This window comes from Coloeus monedula (genome assembly GCF_965178545.1).
Source record: "Coloeus monedula genome assembly, chromosome: 20".
NCBI lineage: Eukaryota > Metazoa > Chordata > Aves > Passeriformes > Corvidae > Coloeus > Coloeus monedula.
Window position 1 is genome coordinate 590,626 of NC_138800.1, and position 16,063 is coordinate 606,688.

General features: G+C 53.8%; 1 protein-coding gene across 1 annotated transcript in view; it reads right to left on the minus strand.

Annotated features, from left to right (window-relative positions):
• MTMR4 (myotubularin related protein 4) overlaps window positions 1-16,063 on the minus strand; it is a 57,193-nt gene that overhangs the window by 14,853 nt on the left and 26,277 nt on the right. Inside the window, exons 3-7 of the mRNA XM_082294812.1 lie at window positions 11,006-11,095; window positions 8,022-8,138; window positions 7,292-7,374; window positions 6,953-7,119; window positions 5,096-5,192 (exon numbers count right to left, since the gene is read on the minus strand). Coding sequence (XP_082150938.1) covers window positions 5,096-5,192; window positions 6,953-7,119; window positions 7,292-7,374; window positions 8,022-8,138; window positions 11,006-11,095 — 554 coding nt within the window. The remainder of the gene's footprint in view (window positions 1-5,095; window positions 5,193-6,952; window positions 7,120-7,291; window positions 7,375-8,021; window positions 8,139-11,005; window positions 11,096-16,063) is intronic.

Genomic DNA, 16,063 nt, shown 5'->3' on the forward strand with positions numbered 1-16,063 from the left:
CAGTGAGGAAGACACAAATCTGCCCAGAAATTTAGCAGTGGGGACTGGGGGTATGCAAATAAAGTGACAGGAGTGAGATCTAAATCATATCTTGCTTGGTGGGGTGTTGGAAATCAAATTCTTATAAAGATACCTGAACATGTACCAGCAGTGAGAAGAGAACACTGAGAGCAGAGAGCACTGCCAGAGGGCAGCGTTAGATGGGATATGGGGAAGGAATCCTTCCCTGTGACGGTGGGGAGGCCCTGGCCCAGAGCAGCTGAGGGTGCCCCATCCCTGGCAGTGCCCAAGGCCAGGCTGGATGGGGCTTGGAGCAGCCTGGGACAGTGGAAGGTGTCCCTGCCCATGGCAGGGGCTGGAATGGGATGGGCTTTAAGGTCCCTTCGACCCAAACCATTTTGGGATGGCATGAAGCACACACAAAATTCCAGGAGTGCAGGGTGGGTTTCTGGCTCCTGCAGCTCTTCCCCTGCCCCTGCTGCTCCCAGCACACGCCGAGGGCAGGCTCAGGCACAGCAGTGCTGGGAGCTGGACCAGCTGAGCCCCCACAGCCCAGGCAGGCACAGGTGGGTACGTGGCAGGGAACATCAAAGAGCAGCTCTGGCCCAAGGCTATCCCACATCATTTAGCAGGAATGTTTCAGGGCAGATAGGGAGCAAAGTGAGGGGGTGAAAGGATGCAGACAGTACGCTCCAGAGGGTGGTCTGGTGTTCCTGAGCCCTGGCTATTCCAGCTGATGGCAACAGGCACAATCCAGTATTAGTTTATGGTGCTAGTGAAGAACTTCCAGCCACGTTGGAAAAGGGCACTTCAGTGTCTAGACAGCTCCACCGAGAGCCCCAGGCAGAAAGCAAGGGTGGCTAAGGGATAAAAACAACTGGGTGAGGATGAGGAATTCAGGAAGCAAAATTAAAGCTGTCAGTTAAGAAGGGGAAGACCAGGTTGTCTGTGGGAGGATGTCTGGGCTTGGACACCTCTGAAATGCCTCAGATTCCATGAGTAAAGGTGGTCAGGAAATTAGAGAAGCAGTGAAGTGTGACTGAGGATGCAGGAATGTGGGAGAGGGTTAGCACCTGTTCAGGTCTGGAGGAACTTCTGGAATAGCTGAGTCTATACATGAACAGGCTTCCCTGAAGTGCAAAGAGTTCCCTGGCACCTCAGATGAAACATGGGTGATGTCTTAAAGTACAAACTGGGGAGAGGTAGTCCAGGAGAGGCTCAGGATTGTATCTTCCAAGAGTTAAATCACTAAAACTCTGTAGCCTTAGGAAAACAGTAAGATAGAAATCAATGAAATTCAGGTAGGAAATGGGACATCTTTAAGAAGCTAAGCCAAATTCAAGCAGGGTGCATAGACACAGGCAATGAGGTCAAGACAAAGAGACATGTCTTTCTACGCTAGAATTCCAGAGGAATACAGTAGAGGAAATGAAAACCCAGGATGAGGAACTCTGTTGGCTTAACAGTATCTTATAAACTGATACAAGGAAAAACATTTGTGGCACCCTAAATTTCAGAGCACAAGCTTTCTAAGAAGGCTGAAATAGGCTAAGCTTGTGAACTAAGTGTGGGCAACTTCCAGGGGAAGGTGGAGGTAAAAGTGTGATGCTCAGAGTGACCAGCATCCACCAGAATGAGCAGGGATCAAATCCCAGGCCTAAAGAGAAACAGGACAGCGTTGAGGCTATACTACCAAGCCCTGGAGTGACAGGAATGACATCCACAGCCACTGGAAAAGATGCAGAAAGGCTGCGAGGGCAGAAATTCCCATGGGAGACTTGTGTTGCTTCCACACAGAACGCACCAGTGTCTGAACCAAAGGTGACATTTTCAGACACATCCAGGTGTTTCTTGGTGCTACCAGCAAAACTATACAGAAGTCCCTGACTCTTCCTTTGGGCCTAAGCTGCTCCAAAGTAGAATAACTGAAAAATCCCTTTGTTACAGCATTCATCACTCAGCAGATTCAACAATGTTTCCAGAGGGGATAAGGCTCCCACAACAGCAACAACAAAAAAAGGCTGCGTTCAGTGCACTTGGGAAGAGTGAACGTGGCTTTTGGGAGGGAGGTCACCCTCATGTGTGAGAGCTACCTGAAACGTCAGTGAACGAGCAGATAGGGCAGACTCGAATTTTCAGAAGGGGGTTAAATTTTTGAAATTTTTTGTGTGCCTGTGTTTTTTAGCAGGTGTCTCCCCACAGAGCTGAAGGATGCTTCTCTTAGGAAACAGCTGCTCTTGAGAAGACAAGAAATAGTTCAGAACCTCAACGATCATTTTTCACCACAACGGGAGCTCTAAAGGGAACCACCTGCAGTGGGGTGGCCTGGAAAGCCCTGGGACCAGGCTGAGCCAGAGCACCAAGGGAAACAGCCTTGAACTGTGAGGGCTGATGGCAGGAAAGGGTGGCTGGAACACAGACACAGGAATGAGCACCTGTGAACATGGATCGATGGACAACCTTCTTCCCACAAAGCTAACAGTGAAAGAGATTGTGGAATCAGGGAATATCCTGATTTGGAAGGGACCCAAGAGGATCGAGTCCACCTCCTGGCCCCGCACAGGACACCCCAACAATCCCATCCTGTCCCCAGGAGCCTTGTCCAAGCTCCTCCTGCACAGAAGGCAAACACATGGACCACTAACAGTCCTCACTGGACTTATTGTCCACATGTTCCTGTGGCAAATCCGAGCAAGGACACTAATTATCACTTCCCAATGGTATGGATAGTATTAAAATGTATAGAGAAGTGTAAAAAAGACAAAATGTGAATTAAGAGCAGTCCCAGAAACCAGTAGGAAACACCATCTGGCTAAAGCAGTAACAGAACTCCAAGCAACTTTTTCCTCATAAACTCAAAGTTAAATAAAACCACAACCATAAAAAGATGAAACCTGAAAATGAGCATCAACACTGAAGGAAAAGTGGGTTTTTTTTTTCCTTTATTTGAAGGAACTACACGTGTACCAAACCCACCAGCACCAAGGCTGATATGAAACAACTCCCACCTCAGATGGCCTGTGTGCACCAGATGGGAAATGCTGGAGTGATCCCATTTCCCTGGGTATAAGATCCCTGAAGATGTGAGAGCCAGGGAGAGACCGTGTAATAATTTTATTATCACTGTATACTTTTATCAAGACTCAAGGAGTGGTTATTATAAGCTTGTATTGCTCTCATTTTATGATGGCTGTCGCCAGAAAGAAGATAATAGTTCCCAGATAAGGACATCTCGGAACAGACTTGAAAGACAAGCAACAAAGCCATTACCTTGGAGTATCCTGTCTTTAACAACACTGTTTTGCAAATGCAGGGAAATAAAAGATAAAAGGACTATAAACAGTTAAAAAGTAACCTGATCCCTGTGAATAGAGGCAGGTGGTTATGATCAAAAGCCAAGGCAGGATTTAAAGCCACACTCCCCCAGCAGCAAGAGAGAACTGGTTTGAGTTGCACAAGGCAATTACACCACCCCTGAGATCCTGGGATGTCTGCAGGAAGCTGGGACCTGCGAGGAACCCCAGGGAGGAACTCGGCAGGTGGAGGGAAGCAAAGCCAGGCCCACACCCAGCTGGCTGAGGTTTGTTTTAAGTCCTTTCTTCCCTGGTTTGCTTGGAAATCAAACACCTGTCTTCAGAGAAGGTGGCTAATGGCTGTGGATTACTGGCCAGGAAGCAAAGCACAGATGGTCAGTGGAAGCTGAACTTCCTGAAATAGTCAGAGGGAACCACACCCCAAGATCCAGCAGAGAAGAAAGCCTGACATGCTGAGGGCAGGGACCCACAGGCTGTGCACTCCAAAACTGAGCAGTTCAGAGCAACTTTTACTTGGCATCCTTGGAGAAACTGTGCAAATGCCAGAAAAGTCACATGAACAGTCCCAAAGCAACAACATGGTCAGTAGGGCAGAGGGAAAATGGAAACCACCCCCCAAATTTAGTGCTTGTGGCCTGGATTCTTCAGGAAGAGAGAACAGACAGCAAGCTCCCAGACTGGGATTTCCCCAGTCCAGTGTGTCCGAGGTTTCTCACAGTCTCCACAGGAAAGCAGTGACCTGGAACTGTCCAATCCATAGGTGATGGGGTGCCTGGACTGGCTGGGACAGAGAGGAAAGGCTGAGGGATACCAGTAGTTTCAAGAACAGGATTATAGCGAATGCACAAATGAGTATGTCCATCAAACCCCAGTGACTTAATGCCACCTACTGCAACACAGTGCAGCTGCCCTTCTCCGAGAGTCCTGTGCTCCTGCAGGAATAGAGGATGGGCTGGGAACACTGACTGGTGCAAAAAGGTCTCTTCCACTGTGACAGTGGCAAAATCTTGTGGAGATCTCCACTCCAATGCCCTGCTCACAGGGACCACCTCCAACACTGGCTCACCTGAAATGTGACACCACAAAGATGGAGAACCCCCCCCCTGCTGGGGATGTGCCCAGCACACCACCACGTTCCCAGGGAATGCTCTTTTCCTTTCCATATTGTGAACCTCCCAAGCTGCACTTTGGGGCCATCACCTCTTGTTCTGTCACGTGCCACTGCCAGGAGTTTTACTCCATCCCTTTGTGAATGCCCTGCCAGCAGCTGGAGGCAGATCACCCTTTAGCTTCTCCTGCTCTGACTGAATGAGCCTCACGCATTCCCAGGCTCCTGAGCATCCTCACAGCTCTCCACTGGCTCACCCCCAGCTCATCACAGAGCTGAACAGCTGCCTGAGTGTATGAAAACTGTGGTTGTTATGTCAAACGGAGCATTCTACGGAGAAGGACTGACCAGAAAGACAAACCCACAATGGATGGACCTCCAGACTTCCAAATGTCTTCCATGAGGAATTAGAGCCACCACATTATAAACTACCTGAGTCAGCATTTACAATTCCTGCTAGCTCTGATGTTTGGGCTGTATTCCCTCTCCAATTCCACGATGTGGAAGGCAGAAAGAAAAGGGATCTGGCTCATCTTCTGATCTGCCTGGGGGCTTGTCAAGGCCAGGAAGGAGGATTAGCTGGAGTCTGACTCACCCACTGCTCTGCATGGGGATCACCAAGGGAAAGGCAAGGCAAGAGGAGAGTGGGGAGAGCCCGGCCATGAACACTCACTTGTAGTTGTTGTTGATGTCAGAGACGCGCCAGACGTTCTGCAGGTCGAAGCCCATCCTCACCAGCTCCATCTCAAACCGGAACCTCACGTGGTCCCCTGAGGAGCAGAGCACAGGGAGTTACTGACAGCACTGAGGAAACCTGAACATGTTTGTGGAGCTCCACGGCAACTGACACAGGCTGGAGAGAGTCACAAAACCACAGAAACCTTTGGGTCAGAAGGGGCCTTAAAGGTTATCCTGTTCCACCCCCTGCCATGGGCAGGGACACCTCCCACTGTCCCAGGCTGCTCCCAGCCCCAGTGTCCAGCCTGGCCTTGGGCACTGCCAGGGATCCAGGGGCAGCCACAGCTGCCTCTCCATCCTCATTAAAGAAACATCCCATCAAACCCTCCCCTCTGTCACTTTAACACTATTCCCCCTTGTCCTGTCACTATCCACCCATACAAAAAATCTCTGCCTCTTTTTAATAAGCTCCTTTAGGCACTGGAAGGGGCTCTAAGGTCTCTCCCTGGAGCCTTCTCTTCTCCAGGTGAACACCCCCAGCTCTCTCAGCCTGGCTCCAGAGCAGAGGGGCTCCAGCCCTCGGAGCATCTTTTTGGCAAAGGAGAAACTCCTGGGCAGCTGGGTGGCTTCAGGAGCCAGAAAGACTTGTCCCTCACAGGGGTTCCTCTGCTTGTTTTATCAAGTCAGAACTCATCTCAGGGCACAGAAACAGCCTCTCCATGTCAAGGGGGGTGTGGGGGTTAATTTAATCCACTTCTGCCCTTCTGGCAGAGACAGCTTCCAAAGTGGATGTCAGGAACCCCATGGCAAGGAGCACTGAGCACCCACCCCAGGCAGTTCCTTCCTCCAGACTGCTCTCAGATGCTGACTCAGGGTTTCCTCTCTCATGGTTTAAGCCTTGCCTCACAAATTCTGGAGGCCTTTGTTGCTCCAGTGTCAAATCTTGTTAATAAATAAATACTGCAGAGCTCTTCGCCTCAGTCCTATCCTGCGGCAACAACTTGCACAGGTGAGTTTATTTATACTAGAGAATAATACTTTCCCTAAAGGAAACACAGCAAATATCTCTGACTGCTGGGGTTTGGGGCGTGGTAAGGACACAGAGCTTACTTTTCCCCTATCAGCTTCTCCTGGGATAGCTGTACTGTTGAACCCCATCCCTCCACCCAGCCTGTCTTTGGACATTCCATTCAGGCTACTGCTGCTCTCCTCTAGGCTCAGCACATTTTTCAGTCCAAAGCCAGGTTTCTCACTCATTTTAATTCCTTTTTTAAACAGCTTCATCATGGATAAGACAAAGCAACTGCAAGCAAACTTTGTGTTCCCAGGGAAGGGAAACTCCCAGTCCACACGAGGGCACCAACACAGCTCTGGTTTTCTCTTCATGGACCCAAAGATTTGATTTGTGCCTGTGTAAGGATGAGCCAAAGCTCTCCACAGACCTGATCCTGGGAGTGTCACAGCATTTTTGGGTGTTGGAGAAGAGATGCAGATGGGCTCATATTAATTAGGCTGCCTCAAAACTGATGCTGTTTGCCACTCCAGGACAGGACTGCCTGGGGTCTCCATCACCTTGATGAGGGAACTTAAGTATGGGATGTTTTCTCATGAGGAGAAAGGGAAAAGCTGCTTCTGTGCTGCTGGCTCTGAAAGTTTCTTGTTGTGTTTATAACTAATTCCTTTCACTGTGCTTCTTATCCAGTACCATCTGGCCATCAGCTGGATCTCTAGGCCAGGCTCAGGATGACCTAGCCAGGCAAATTTGAAATCAGACAGGGTTTATGAACAAGAGCTCAATTGCACTGCAGTGCTGCTGGCCAGAGGAGCAGGAAGAGCCAGGCCAGGAGCTCACCGGGACGGCAGAGATGTGCATGTTGATCCTCCTCATCCACACACACCCCCAGGCACCAGGCGTGGTAGGCGAACGCAAAGAGGTCCTCGGGCTTGGCGGGGCGGGCGATGGCTCGAGTCAGCCTCTTCAGCCACTCCTGGCACTGCTTGAAGGTGGAGAAATGGCACCTGCAAACCCAAAGGCAAGCCACCCTCAGTGGGGACACTCATCCAGCCAGGACTGAGCCAGGAAAAGGAACACGGCCCCAGGCCTTAGAACCCTGACCACGGACAGCATAGAGGGAGCCACCAGAGCTGGTCACAGCCTGCAGCAGCTGCAGCACAGCAATAAACCAGATACCTGATCACTTTGGAGTCCTTGCAGACAATGTGAAGCTGGAACATATCCCGACACTCCACGCTTTCCATCATCCTCAAAGGCACCTGCGAGGGAGGGACAGATGTAGGGCATGACAAGGCACACCACAGGCCAGAGCAGCCCCAGCAGCCGTGCCCGCAGGCTCCTCACACTCCAGCACAGCTCCACCAGTCACGAGCTGCTTCTGTGAACTACAAACCCACTCCCAGGGTTAGGGAGCTCTGTGAGTCAGCACAGAGCTCCTTCCATGATTACTATTCTGATTTCTGTCCTCTCCCTCGGTAATCTCCCACTTGGGGCCAGTTCCTGACTCAATCACATCCAGCCAAGCACAGGTAACTGAGCCAAGCCAGAGCTGCAGGAAGAGATGGCAAGTTAAGGCAGTGAGGGAAAGCCTCAGGCTCCCACTGCCTGACTGTGTTGGTGAGAAATCTCATTAAAACTGGTCTGCAAGAGACCTCAACAGCCTTAAAACCACCCAAGGGTAATGGCTGAATTTAAAGAAAACAGCAAAGGAAAAACCTAATTACTGTCTAAAGGAAAACGCCATCCTCACACCTAAATGCAGCAGCAAAACAGCAACCGCACGCCCAGGCCTGGCATCCTCCAAGAGGCACCTTCCTGTGCCACAGCCCCCAGGAACGGGGTATTCCCACCCCTCCCTGCTCCGAGACCCTGCGAGAGCTGATGGTGCAGGCAGGGCCAGACTCACATTGATCACAGAGTCCTTGAATTTGATATGCAGGCGGTAGTTAGAGATGGCGATCACGGCGTCGTTGGCATGGCCCAGGTACTCCACCCCCTCGCCCTGCAACACAGTGAATGGCACCTGGAAGGGAGACAGCACCAGGTCAGGTCACACAGCCACTTTGTGCACTGCAACTCCCAGAGCCACTCTCCCATTGCCTCCTCCTCTCCCAAGGAACCGTTCCCAGCAATGTGCTCCTCGTGCCCCGAGAGCAGCACAGACAGCGCCCACTGCCCAGCCCCACACACTGAGCTCTTCCCAAGGACGCCTCGGAGCCAGCGAGCACCTCCTGCAGGATCACGTGTGTGCCATGCACACCTGGCAGCGAGGGCTGGCCTGGGGACAGAGGGGCTGACGGGCCCTGCTCTTCAGACAGGGGAAACCAGCCCTGGCACAAGAAGCATGGAGAGGGACGTGACTGCAGGACAGCTCACAGAGAGGATGGGGAGCACTCGGCACAGCTCCTGAAAGAGCCCAACACCATGGGGAAGCACTGGAAGGGGCTGCCCAGGGAGGTGGTGGTGTCACCATCCCTGGAGGTGTCCAAGGAACAACTGGATGGAGCACTCAGTGCTCTAGGCTGGGTGACAAGGTGGGGATCAGGCACAGGTTGGGCTCAATGGTCTCGGGGGTCTTTTTCAACCTCAGTGATTCTGGGATTCTGGGGCTGATCAGAAGCCTCTGCCTCAGGGCAGTGTCACCTATGTGATCCTGCTGTGCTATTTAAACATGGGGGGCCCTCAGCAGCACTGTGAGACTCAGCAGTACCATCCAGGTAAGCAAATGAACCAAAGATGTGCCCAGTTTCTGCTAACAAAGCTCTCAGGGATTCTCTGTGTACAGTGATTTATATGACTGAGGAAGCTTGTCCTGATTAAACTGCAAGAAAGCTTCATTAAAGTTACCTGTATTCCATTTTATAAAATATCTAGATAATCAAGTGTCTGTTTTTCCCCATCAGTCTGGACACGCCATAGTTATTTTTAGAACAGGGGATCCTGGCAGACAGTCAGGTTTGACTTCTCTTATATTAAAAAAAAGAAGGCAGAACAGCCTAAAATTCACCAGGCCCCTTTGTCCTTAGCTAATCAGGCTCCTCCTGTTCTCTGAATGCCACCTACACCAGGTGATGTCGGTAACCCATTATGCAAAAAGTGTCACGACACAGCTGAAACCTGCCAGACAGGGCAGCTGATGACACAATTCATTACACTGTAATTAGTACAAGTCAGACCACCTTCTCTTTATTTCGAAGTTGTTTCTATGGGTTGGGTATAAAAACCTGAATTTCCTGGATTTCAAGTGACAACTGTACTAACAACTTCTCCTTTCTTTGTACAAAAATAACCAGCTTAGACTGGCATATGTCTGAACACTCTTGAAAAATATTAATTATTTGCCTAAGAGAATATCCTCTTTTTATTTCTGCAGTTGATTTCTGCACGCTTGCCAGAGCTGTTTTTATCTGGCATGTGTTTCTCCTGCTTACGTGGCTCTTTCACACAGCAACAGAAGGGAGACAGAACAGAAAGGGGCTGGTAAGGCTGCAAGAACGGACAGAGGGAAATCCTGGAATAAACCAGCAGGTGCCTGAATACGGCTTGTTATCAACTGATGGCCGCCTTCTAGAGTCACAGGATCCTGGAATGGTTTGGGCTGGGAGTGATATCCCAACCCAAGCTCATCCAATTCCACCCCTGCCATCGGCAGACACCTTCCACTAGGCCAGGCTGCTCCAAGCCCCATCCAACCTGGCCTTGAACACTCCGCTTTACAACGAATTAACAATTTACTGAAGGCAAATTACGCTTGGGAGGGTTGAACTTTACTTCTCCACGCAGCAAACTAAGGCAGAGTCTGCTCTTCTCCAGGAGCCTCGGCTCAGAGTCACCTTAGCAGCTTCACCCCCCCAAAGCCACAGCCCTGCAGCCCTGACCCTGCACAAGTCCCCAGCCTGTGGCTGTTCCTTCAAGCCAACAGCTCCCAGCCCTTGCTTTTCCCAGCACCATTTGCCAAGGCAGTGACAGCCTCAGAACAAACTCAGACACTGCAGCAGCAGCAAGAACAAGGTGAGCCTGGCTCCAGCCCCAGAGGAGGATGATGAGCACTGGATGATGTTAAAGGAAGCACCAATCCCCAGGAGGGAATGCTGCCCTTGCTGCACAGCAGAAACAGCACGCGGGGCTCTTCCCAGGGCTTTCTGCAGCAGGAGGCTGGCACCATATGGAGGCTCCTTCTTCCAGCCACTGTGCAGCAGGAAACGGCAGGAGCAACGTGTCCGGGGGGAGAGCAGGCAGAGCAACCGCACGCTGTGGCTGCGGAGCACAGCCCCGTGCTCCCGTCCCGGGGAGGCTCCCTGCTGCAGGCTGCCAGGCTGGGCAGGCAGCGGCACATTCCGACAGGGAATGCCCGGGCTGGCCGAGCACTGCACCAGCTCCAGCTGCACTGGCAGTGGCACATTCCGACAGGGAATGCCCGGGCTGGCCGAGCACTGCACCAGCTCCAGCTGCACTGGCAGTGGCACATTCCGACAGGGAATGCCCGGGCTGGGCAGGCAGTGGCACATTCCGACAGGGAATGCCCAGGCTGGGCAGGCAGCGGCACATTCCGACAGGGAATGCCCGGGCTGGCCGAGCACTGCACCAGCTCCAGCTGCACTGGCAGTGGCACATTCCGACAGGGAATGCCCGGGCTGGCCGAGCACTGCACCAGCTCCAGCCGTGCTGGCAGCAGCTGGCGATGCCAGACACATCCTGCCAGGGCTGGGCAGGCGGGGACAGGGCTGTGGGAACAGCCGGCTTGGCCCCCACACACAAGGACCTGCTGCTCCGACTGTGCCCCTGGCACCGGCCAGCCCATGGCCTCCAGGATGTGCTGGGCTGAAGAGCTGCTCTGCAGAGCCCAGCCTGACACATCCCAGAGCTGTTTGGGTGTTTTTACTTCCTTACCTGCAGTGACTCCTCCTCCTTTATGAGCTCCTTCGGGGGGAACAAGTCCTTGGCCTGGATGTACTCCAAACTGGGAGGGCCTTCCTCACCCTGCATTGCAAACAGAGCACACAGTCAGACAGCCTCAGCCAGCACGTGCTGTGAAAGCCAAAAATTGAAGCTGATGGATACTCTTGGCACCCCAGGAGCTTGGGGATACCTGTGCATGGAAATGCCTGTTCTGCCTGCAGACCCCAGCAGTTCCTCTGGCTGTTGCAGAATGCCCACAGCACAGTGAAATGCTGAAGCCTCCAAGTCCCACCTCTTCCAGCTGAGTGGTGTTTGGAAAGCCCAGCAGACACACCTTGGCCACAGGGGACTGATGTGACAGTAACTTGTCACGTCAGCTGTTCCCGTTACCTGCTCCATGGCACCAGGGCAGACACCCTGTGACACAGAGGGTTTCCATCTACAGTCCAATGTCAGCCTACTCTTCCTCCTCTTAAGGACCGCTTTTTTTTGGGAGTTTTTGTTTTCACTCTCAGACCAAAGAAATCTGGGAAGATCCTGAATCTTTTGGAGGAGAAGATACAACTGTGAAACATAACCCTACAACAACTGCACCCCAGTGCACCCTATTCACAATAGGCACTACTGACTGGTGCCAGCACCAAGCCCAGGGCAGCTGGACATGTCCAGCCTGCTCAGGTGGACATCCCAGAAAACCCAGAGGCCTCAGGATGGTCTGAGAGGTCACATGGAACCTGCACATGCCATCCTTGACAAGTGGAGTGTATGCCTCAGTTTGGAACACGGGAATCTTCATTCACTCATACAATCAGAGTATCCTGAGCTGGAAGGGATAAGGATCATAAAGTCCCACTCCTGGCCCTGCACCCCACCATGTGTCTCAGTGCATTGTCCCAATGCTCCTTGAGCTCTGGCATGAACTCTTGGTGCCAATTTTCACCAGCCCTCACTCAGGCCCTGTCACATCACCGAGATGCTGACCGAAGGAGTGGCACCCGGACACTCAGCTGCAGATGCTCACTGCTGGGAGTCCAGGATGGTGCTAATTCCACATATATTTGGTGTGGGAATGTTTTCTTCAGAATGCTGCTTGCTCTCTAACTCTAGCACTAGGCTCTAGCATTTACCAGGAAACACCGTGTTCTGTAAGCATTGACTAATATTTTAAAATGACATATCTTTCTGGATATGTCACCCAAGCCAGAATCCCAATTTCAACCTGAAGAAAGGAGATCCCAATCCTTCTGGCTCAGGAATATTTAAAATGCTGCTGAATCCTCTTGTGTTACTGATGGGAGCTGAAGCCTCAGCGCCCACGGGAACAGGCTGGCCTGAGGTGATCCCTGGACCTCAGACAGGGGCAGCCAGACCCCTCCCACCCCATATCCAAGGAACCTGCACGCATGTAACATGCTGTTAGAGCCTTCATAAAACTCAGCACCAGCCCCAGCTGGAGGCAAAGGCACTGGCCCTGTCATCATGCTGTGAGGGACACAGGGCACAGCACCTGCTCCAGCAGCAGCCGATGCTGACTGCAGACCACGGGGGGCTTGGGGCCCCTCCTGCCAGTGGCTCACTCCGAGTGAGGCACCAGCCCAGGGGAGCACAAAGGGAAGGTGTGTGCCCGCGTGCCGGGGTAGGAGCTAGGGGAGCAGAGATCCTCTCCCATCATCACTTTGCAGTTCACAGAGAAATCCCAGGGAGCACCAGGAACTGGAACAAGGCAGCCTAAGCTCTCCATCAGCCTGGGTGTCCTTGAGTCCCTCCTCGCCTGCAGCACAGGGCGGGCAGAGGCTGAGCATCCCCTCCTGCCACAGCCCCATCCTGGGTACCGGCAGGGCGGGGGTCAGCACCCTGCTCTCTTCACAAGTCTCCTGAAGCCCTCGGAGCCCATTCGGCCAGGAGTGCCCTGGGGGGCCGAGGGTGGGTCTGCAGGAAACCCCCTCTCCCGGAAGGTATGAAAGGCGAGGAGCGCAGGACCCCCCTCTCAGCAGCAGCAGCAGCAGCAGCAGCAGCAGCAGCAGCAGCAGCGGAGGGTCCTGCCCAGCCCCAGGCAGGGAGGGGTGTGCAGCTCCCCGGGGGTCGGCTGCTCTCGCACGGTAATTTTCCAGCTCCGGACAAGGCGCGGAGCCTGCGGGGCCCAGCTCAGTGACCGGGGCCTGCCGGGCTCGGCCCGCGGCGCCGGGCACTGCTGTGCCCTTGGGCCCGGCCCGGGCAGCAGGGACGGGCCGCGGTGTCCTCCGGCGGCATGTGGGAGCGAGGAGAAGGGGATCCCCCTTCTCCCTGGGCAGATCCAGAGGATGCCTCCACCGGCATGTGAGCTGGAGAGCGCAGCTGGCGTACGGCCCCGCTTCCATGGAGGAGAGAAGGGGAATAAAAAGCAGCACTTACAAAGCAGTTGAGCATGGAGCAGGAGACGCGGCCTGGCAGACTCATGTTCATTTCCCGAGGCGGCAGCAGGGCCGGGCAGGCACAAGCAGCATTTCCTCCCTCCGGCTGCGAGCTGCGGCCGCGGCCCCGGCACTGCGGCAGCGTCCCCGCTCCGCCGGGAAGGGCAGGAGCATCCCGGCCGCCGGCGGCCCGAGCAGGTGCCGCCGCCGCCGCTGACAATGGAGGGAGGGCGGGCGGAGGACGGGCAGACTCCACCTCCCTCCCAGGGCCGCCGAGCGCGGCTCTGCCATCTGAGCGTCTCCGTGACGGGCGAGACAGAAAATGGAGCGGGCGGCGGGACCGCGGGGCCGCGGCCACGGCCCCTTCCTCGGCCGGGAGCGGCATTCCCGGCCCATGGCGCTGCTGGCACCGGCCTCGTGCCGCAGGGATGGCGGCAGTGGGAGCGCCGGGAACAATAGCGGGAAGGCGGCTTCGTGCCCCGGCACCGAGCCCTCTGCCCCGAGTCCTGCGCCCCGGCACCGAGTCCTCTGCCCCGAGTCCTGCGCCCCGGCACCGAGTCCTCTGCTCCGAGCCCCTCACCGACCCCTCCAGCCCGGCACGGAGCCTTCTGCCACGAGCCCATAGACCCTACACCAACACCTCCGCACCAGCAGCGAGCCCTCTGCTCCAAGACCCCTGCCCCAGCTCCATGCCCTCTGCTCCAAGCCCTCCACCCTGGCATTGAGCCCTGTCCCTGAGCTCTTCCACCCTGTGCCGACCCCTCCACCCCAGCATCAAGCCGTTTGCCCCGAGGCCTCTGCACCAGCACTGGCCCCTCTGTCCCCAGCCCTCCACTCCAATGCCGAGCCCCCAGCCCTGCTCCCAGCAGCTCAGCCAGGATCTGTCACTGCACCCCTGAGGCCGCTATCCTCCCGCAGTCCTCTGTGCCTGGCCAGGGAGATGAGGATAAAGGGACTGCCCTGCTGCATCTCTCCACTCAACACTCCCGAGACTTCAAGCCCTCCTTCCCAGGAGCTTCATGTGTGCAGGGAGTAGCTGGATGTCCCTGGCTCCCACCAGCACCTGTGTGCTGGAGCCTGGGTCCTGGAGAGGACAAGGCTCCTCTCGCTGACTGCTTGGACACTTAGCTCCCGTGGGAAGTTTCCCCAGCTCCTGTTGGCAATGCTCGCAGACACAGGGTAAGGCCATGGGTGCAGGAAATGCTGTGGTTGAGCACCCACCTCCCCACCCCAGCCCCCTATGAGCTCACCTTTACAACCTGCTGTTCATCAAGCCCGGGAGCAAACAGCTCCCAGGTCACAGCCTATCCCGGGAACCACAGGAGCAGCTTCCCGGGCAAAGCCATCTCCATTTCCACCATCAACAGCTGCTCTGCCCCCACCACTGAGCCAGAGGGAGAATCTCTTTGTTAAAATGCAAAATTAAAACCTGACCCTTCATCAATCCTCAAAGGCCCCACTATTTTGCTCAAACCACACCAGCTTTTTGCTCTCGAAACACAAACCCAAACAGAGCACAGCCTGTAGCCATTGAGCTCCTCTTAGATGTGGCTGCCCCGAAGACACCACAGACAGCTCTCCCCAGCAATACCAACGGGATCTCAAAGGGTTTTTCTTGAGTCAGATAAAATATTTTGGCATTTCTCTGCAAAATTGTTCAGGGTTAGATTATTTAGAGCTGCCTCAACTAAAGGGACAGCTTTGTGACACCCAGACATGCTGCCCACTGTCACTGCAGGGCAAAATTCAGTTCCATGAACTCCCCTGCTGACAAAACAATCCCACAGACTCCCATAGTTACACCAGCTTCACCACTTAGGAAAGAAGACTTAGAAGAACACACAGCCACACCTGGAGATAAGCCATGAAATCCCATTTCACCCCCGCTCTGTCCCACTCCACCATTTACATGGAGCACAGTGGGTGAATGTCAGGCATTGCCCATCCTTGGGGCAACTGACTCCAGCTGGCACCCAAAAACCAAAACACAAGGAGAACAGAGGGTTATGGACACGAACAGAGGGTTACAGATAAGGACAGGGTTATGGATGAGGTGACTGATTTGTCTTGGCCAAAAGTGAGTGGCAGGAGAGGTGCTCTGCTTGCTGCAGGTTCCCCTCTGGAGGGAATGCTGAGAAACCAGAGCAGCTAAAGCTGAAAGAACCTTTTATACTGGAGAGAGAGTGTGGCCATAAACACTGTAAAGCCAATATTTATTCTTTTTCCTGACATGTGTCAGGGGAAAAGCAACACAGCACATCCGGGGAACAGCTGAAGGCTGGGAGTCTCTTGGGCAGGGTGTGAGCACACACTGCTGTTAAGTGCACACAGCACAAGACCGGAGTTTATAACACACAAAACCACAGACAAGGTAGGTAAGAGGTTTGCTCCAACCCACAGTGAGGTTTTTAGGGCCAAGTTCAGTTCAGGGCCTGGCACAGGGATTGTTTGCAGAAGGACCTTTGTAACCCCCCTAAGCTGCAGCTGTGCAGAGTTAAAGGGCTGCTCGTCAGATCAGTACTTTGAATTTCCAACCTAAGCTGACCTGAACAGCCACAAATAGAACTTCTTCTGCTTTCACTGAAATATTTTTGCACTTTTGGTATCATAAAAAGACTCATACATGACTTAGAAACTTCTGCCCAAACATTGAGCCTGG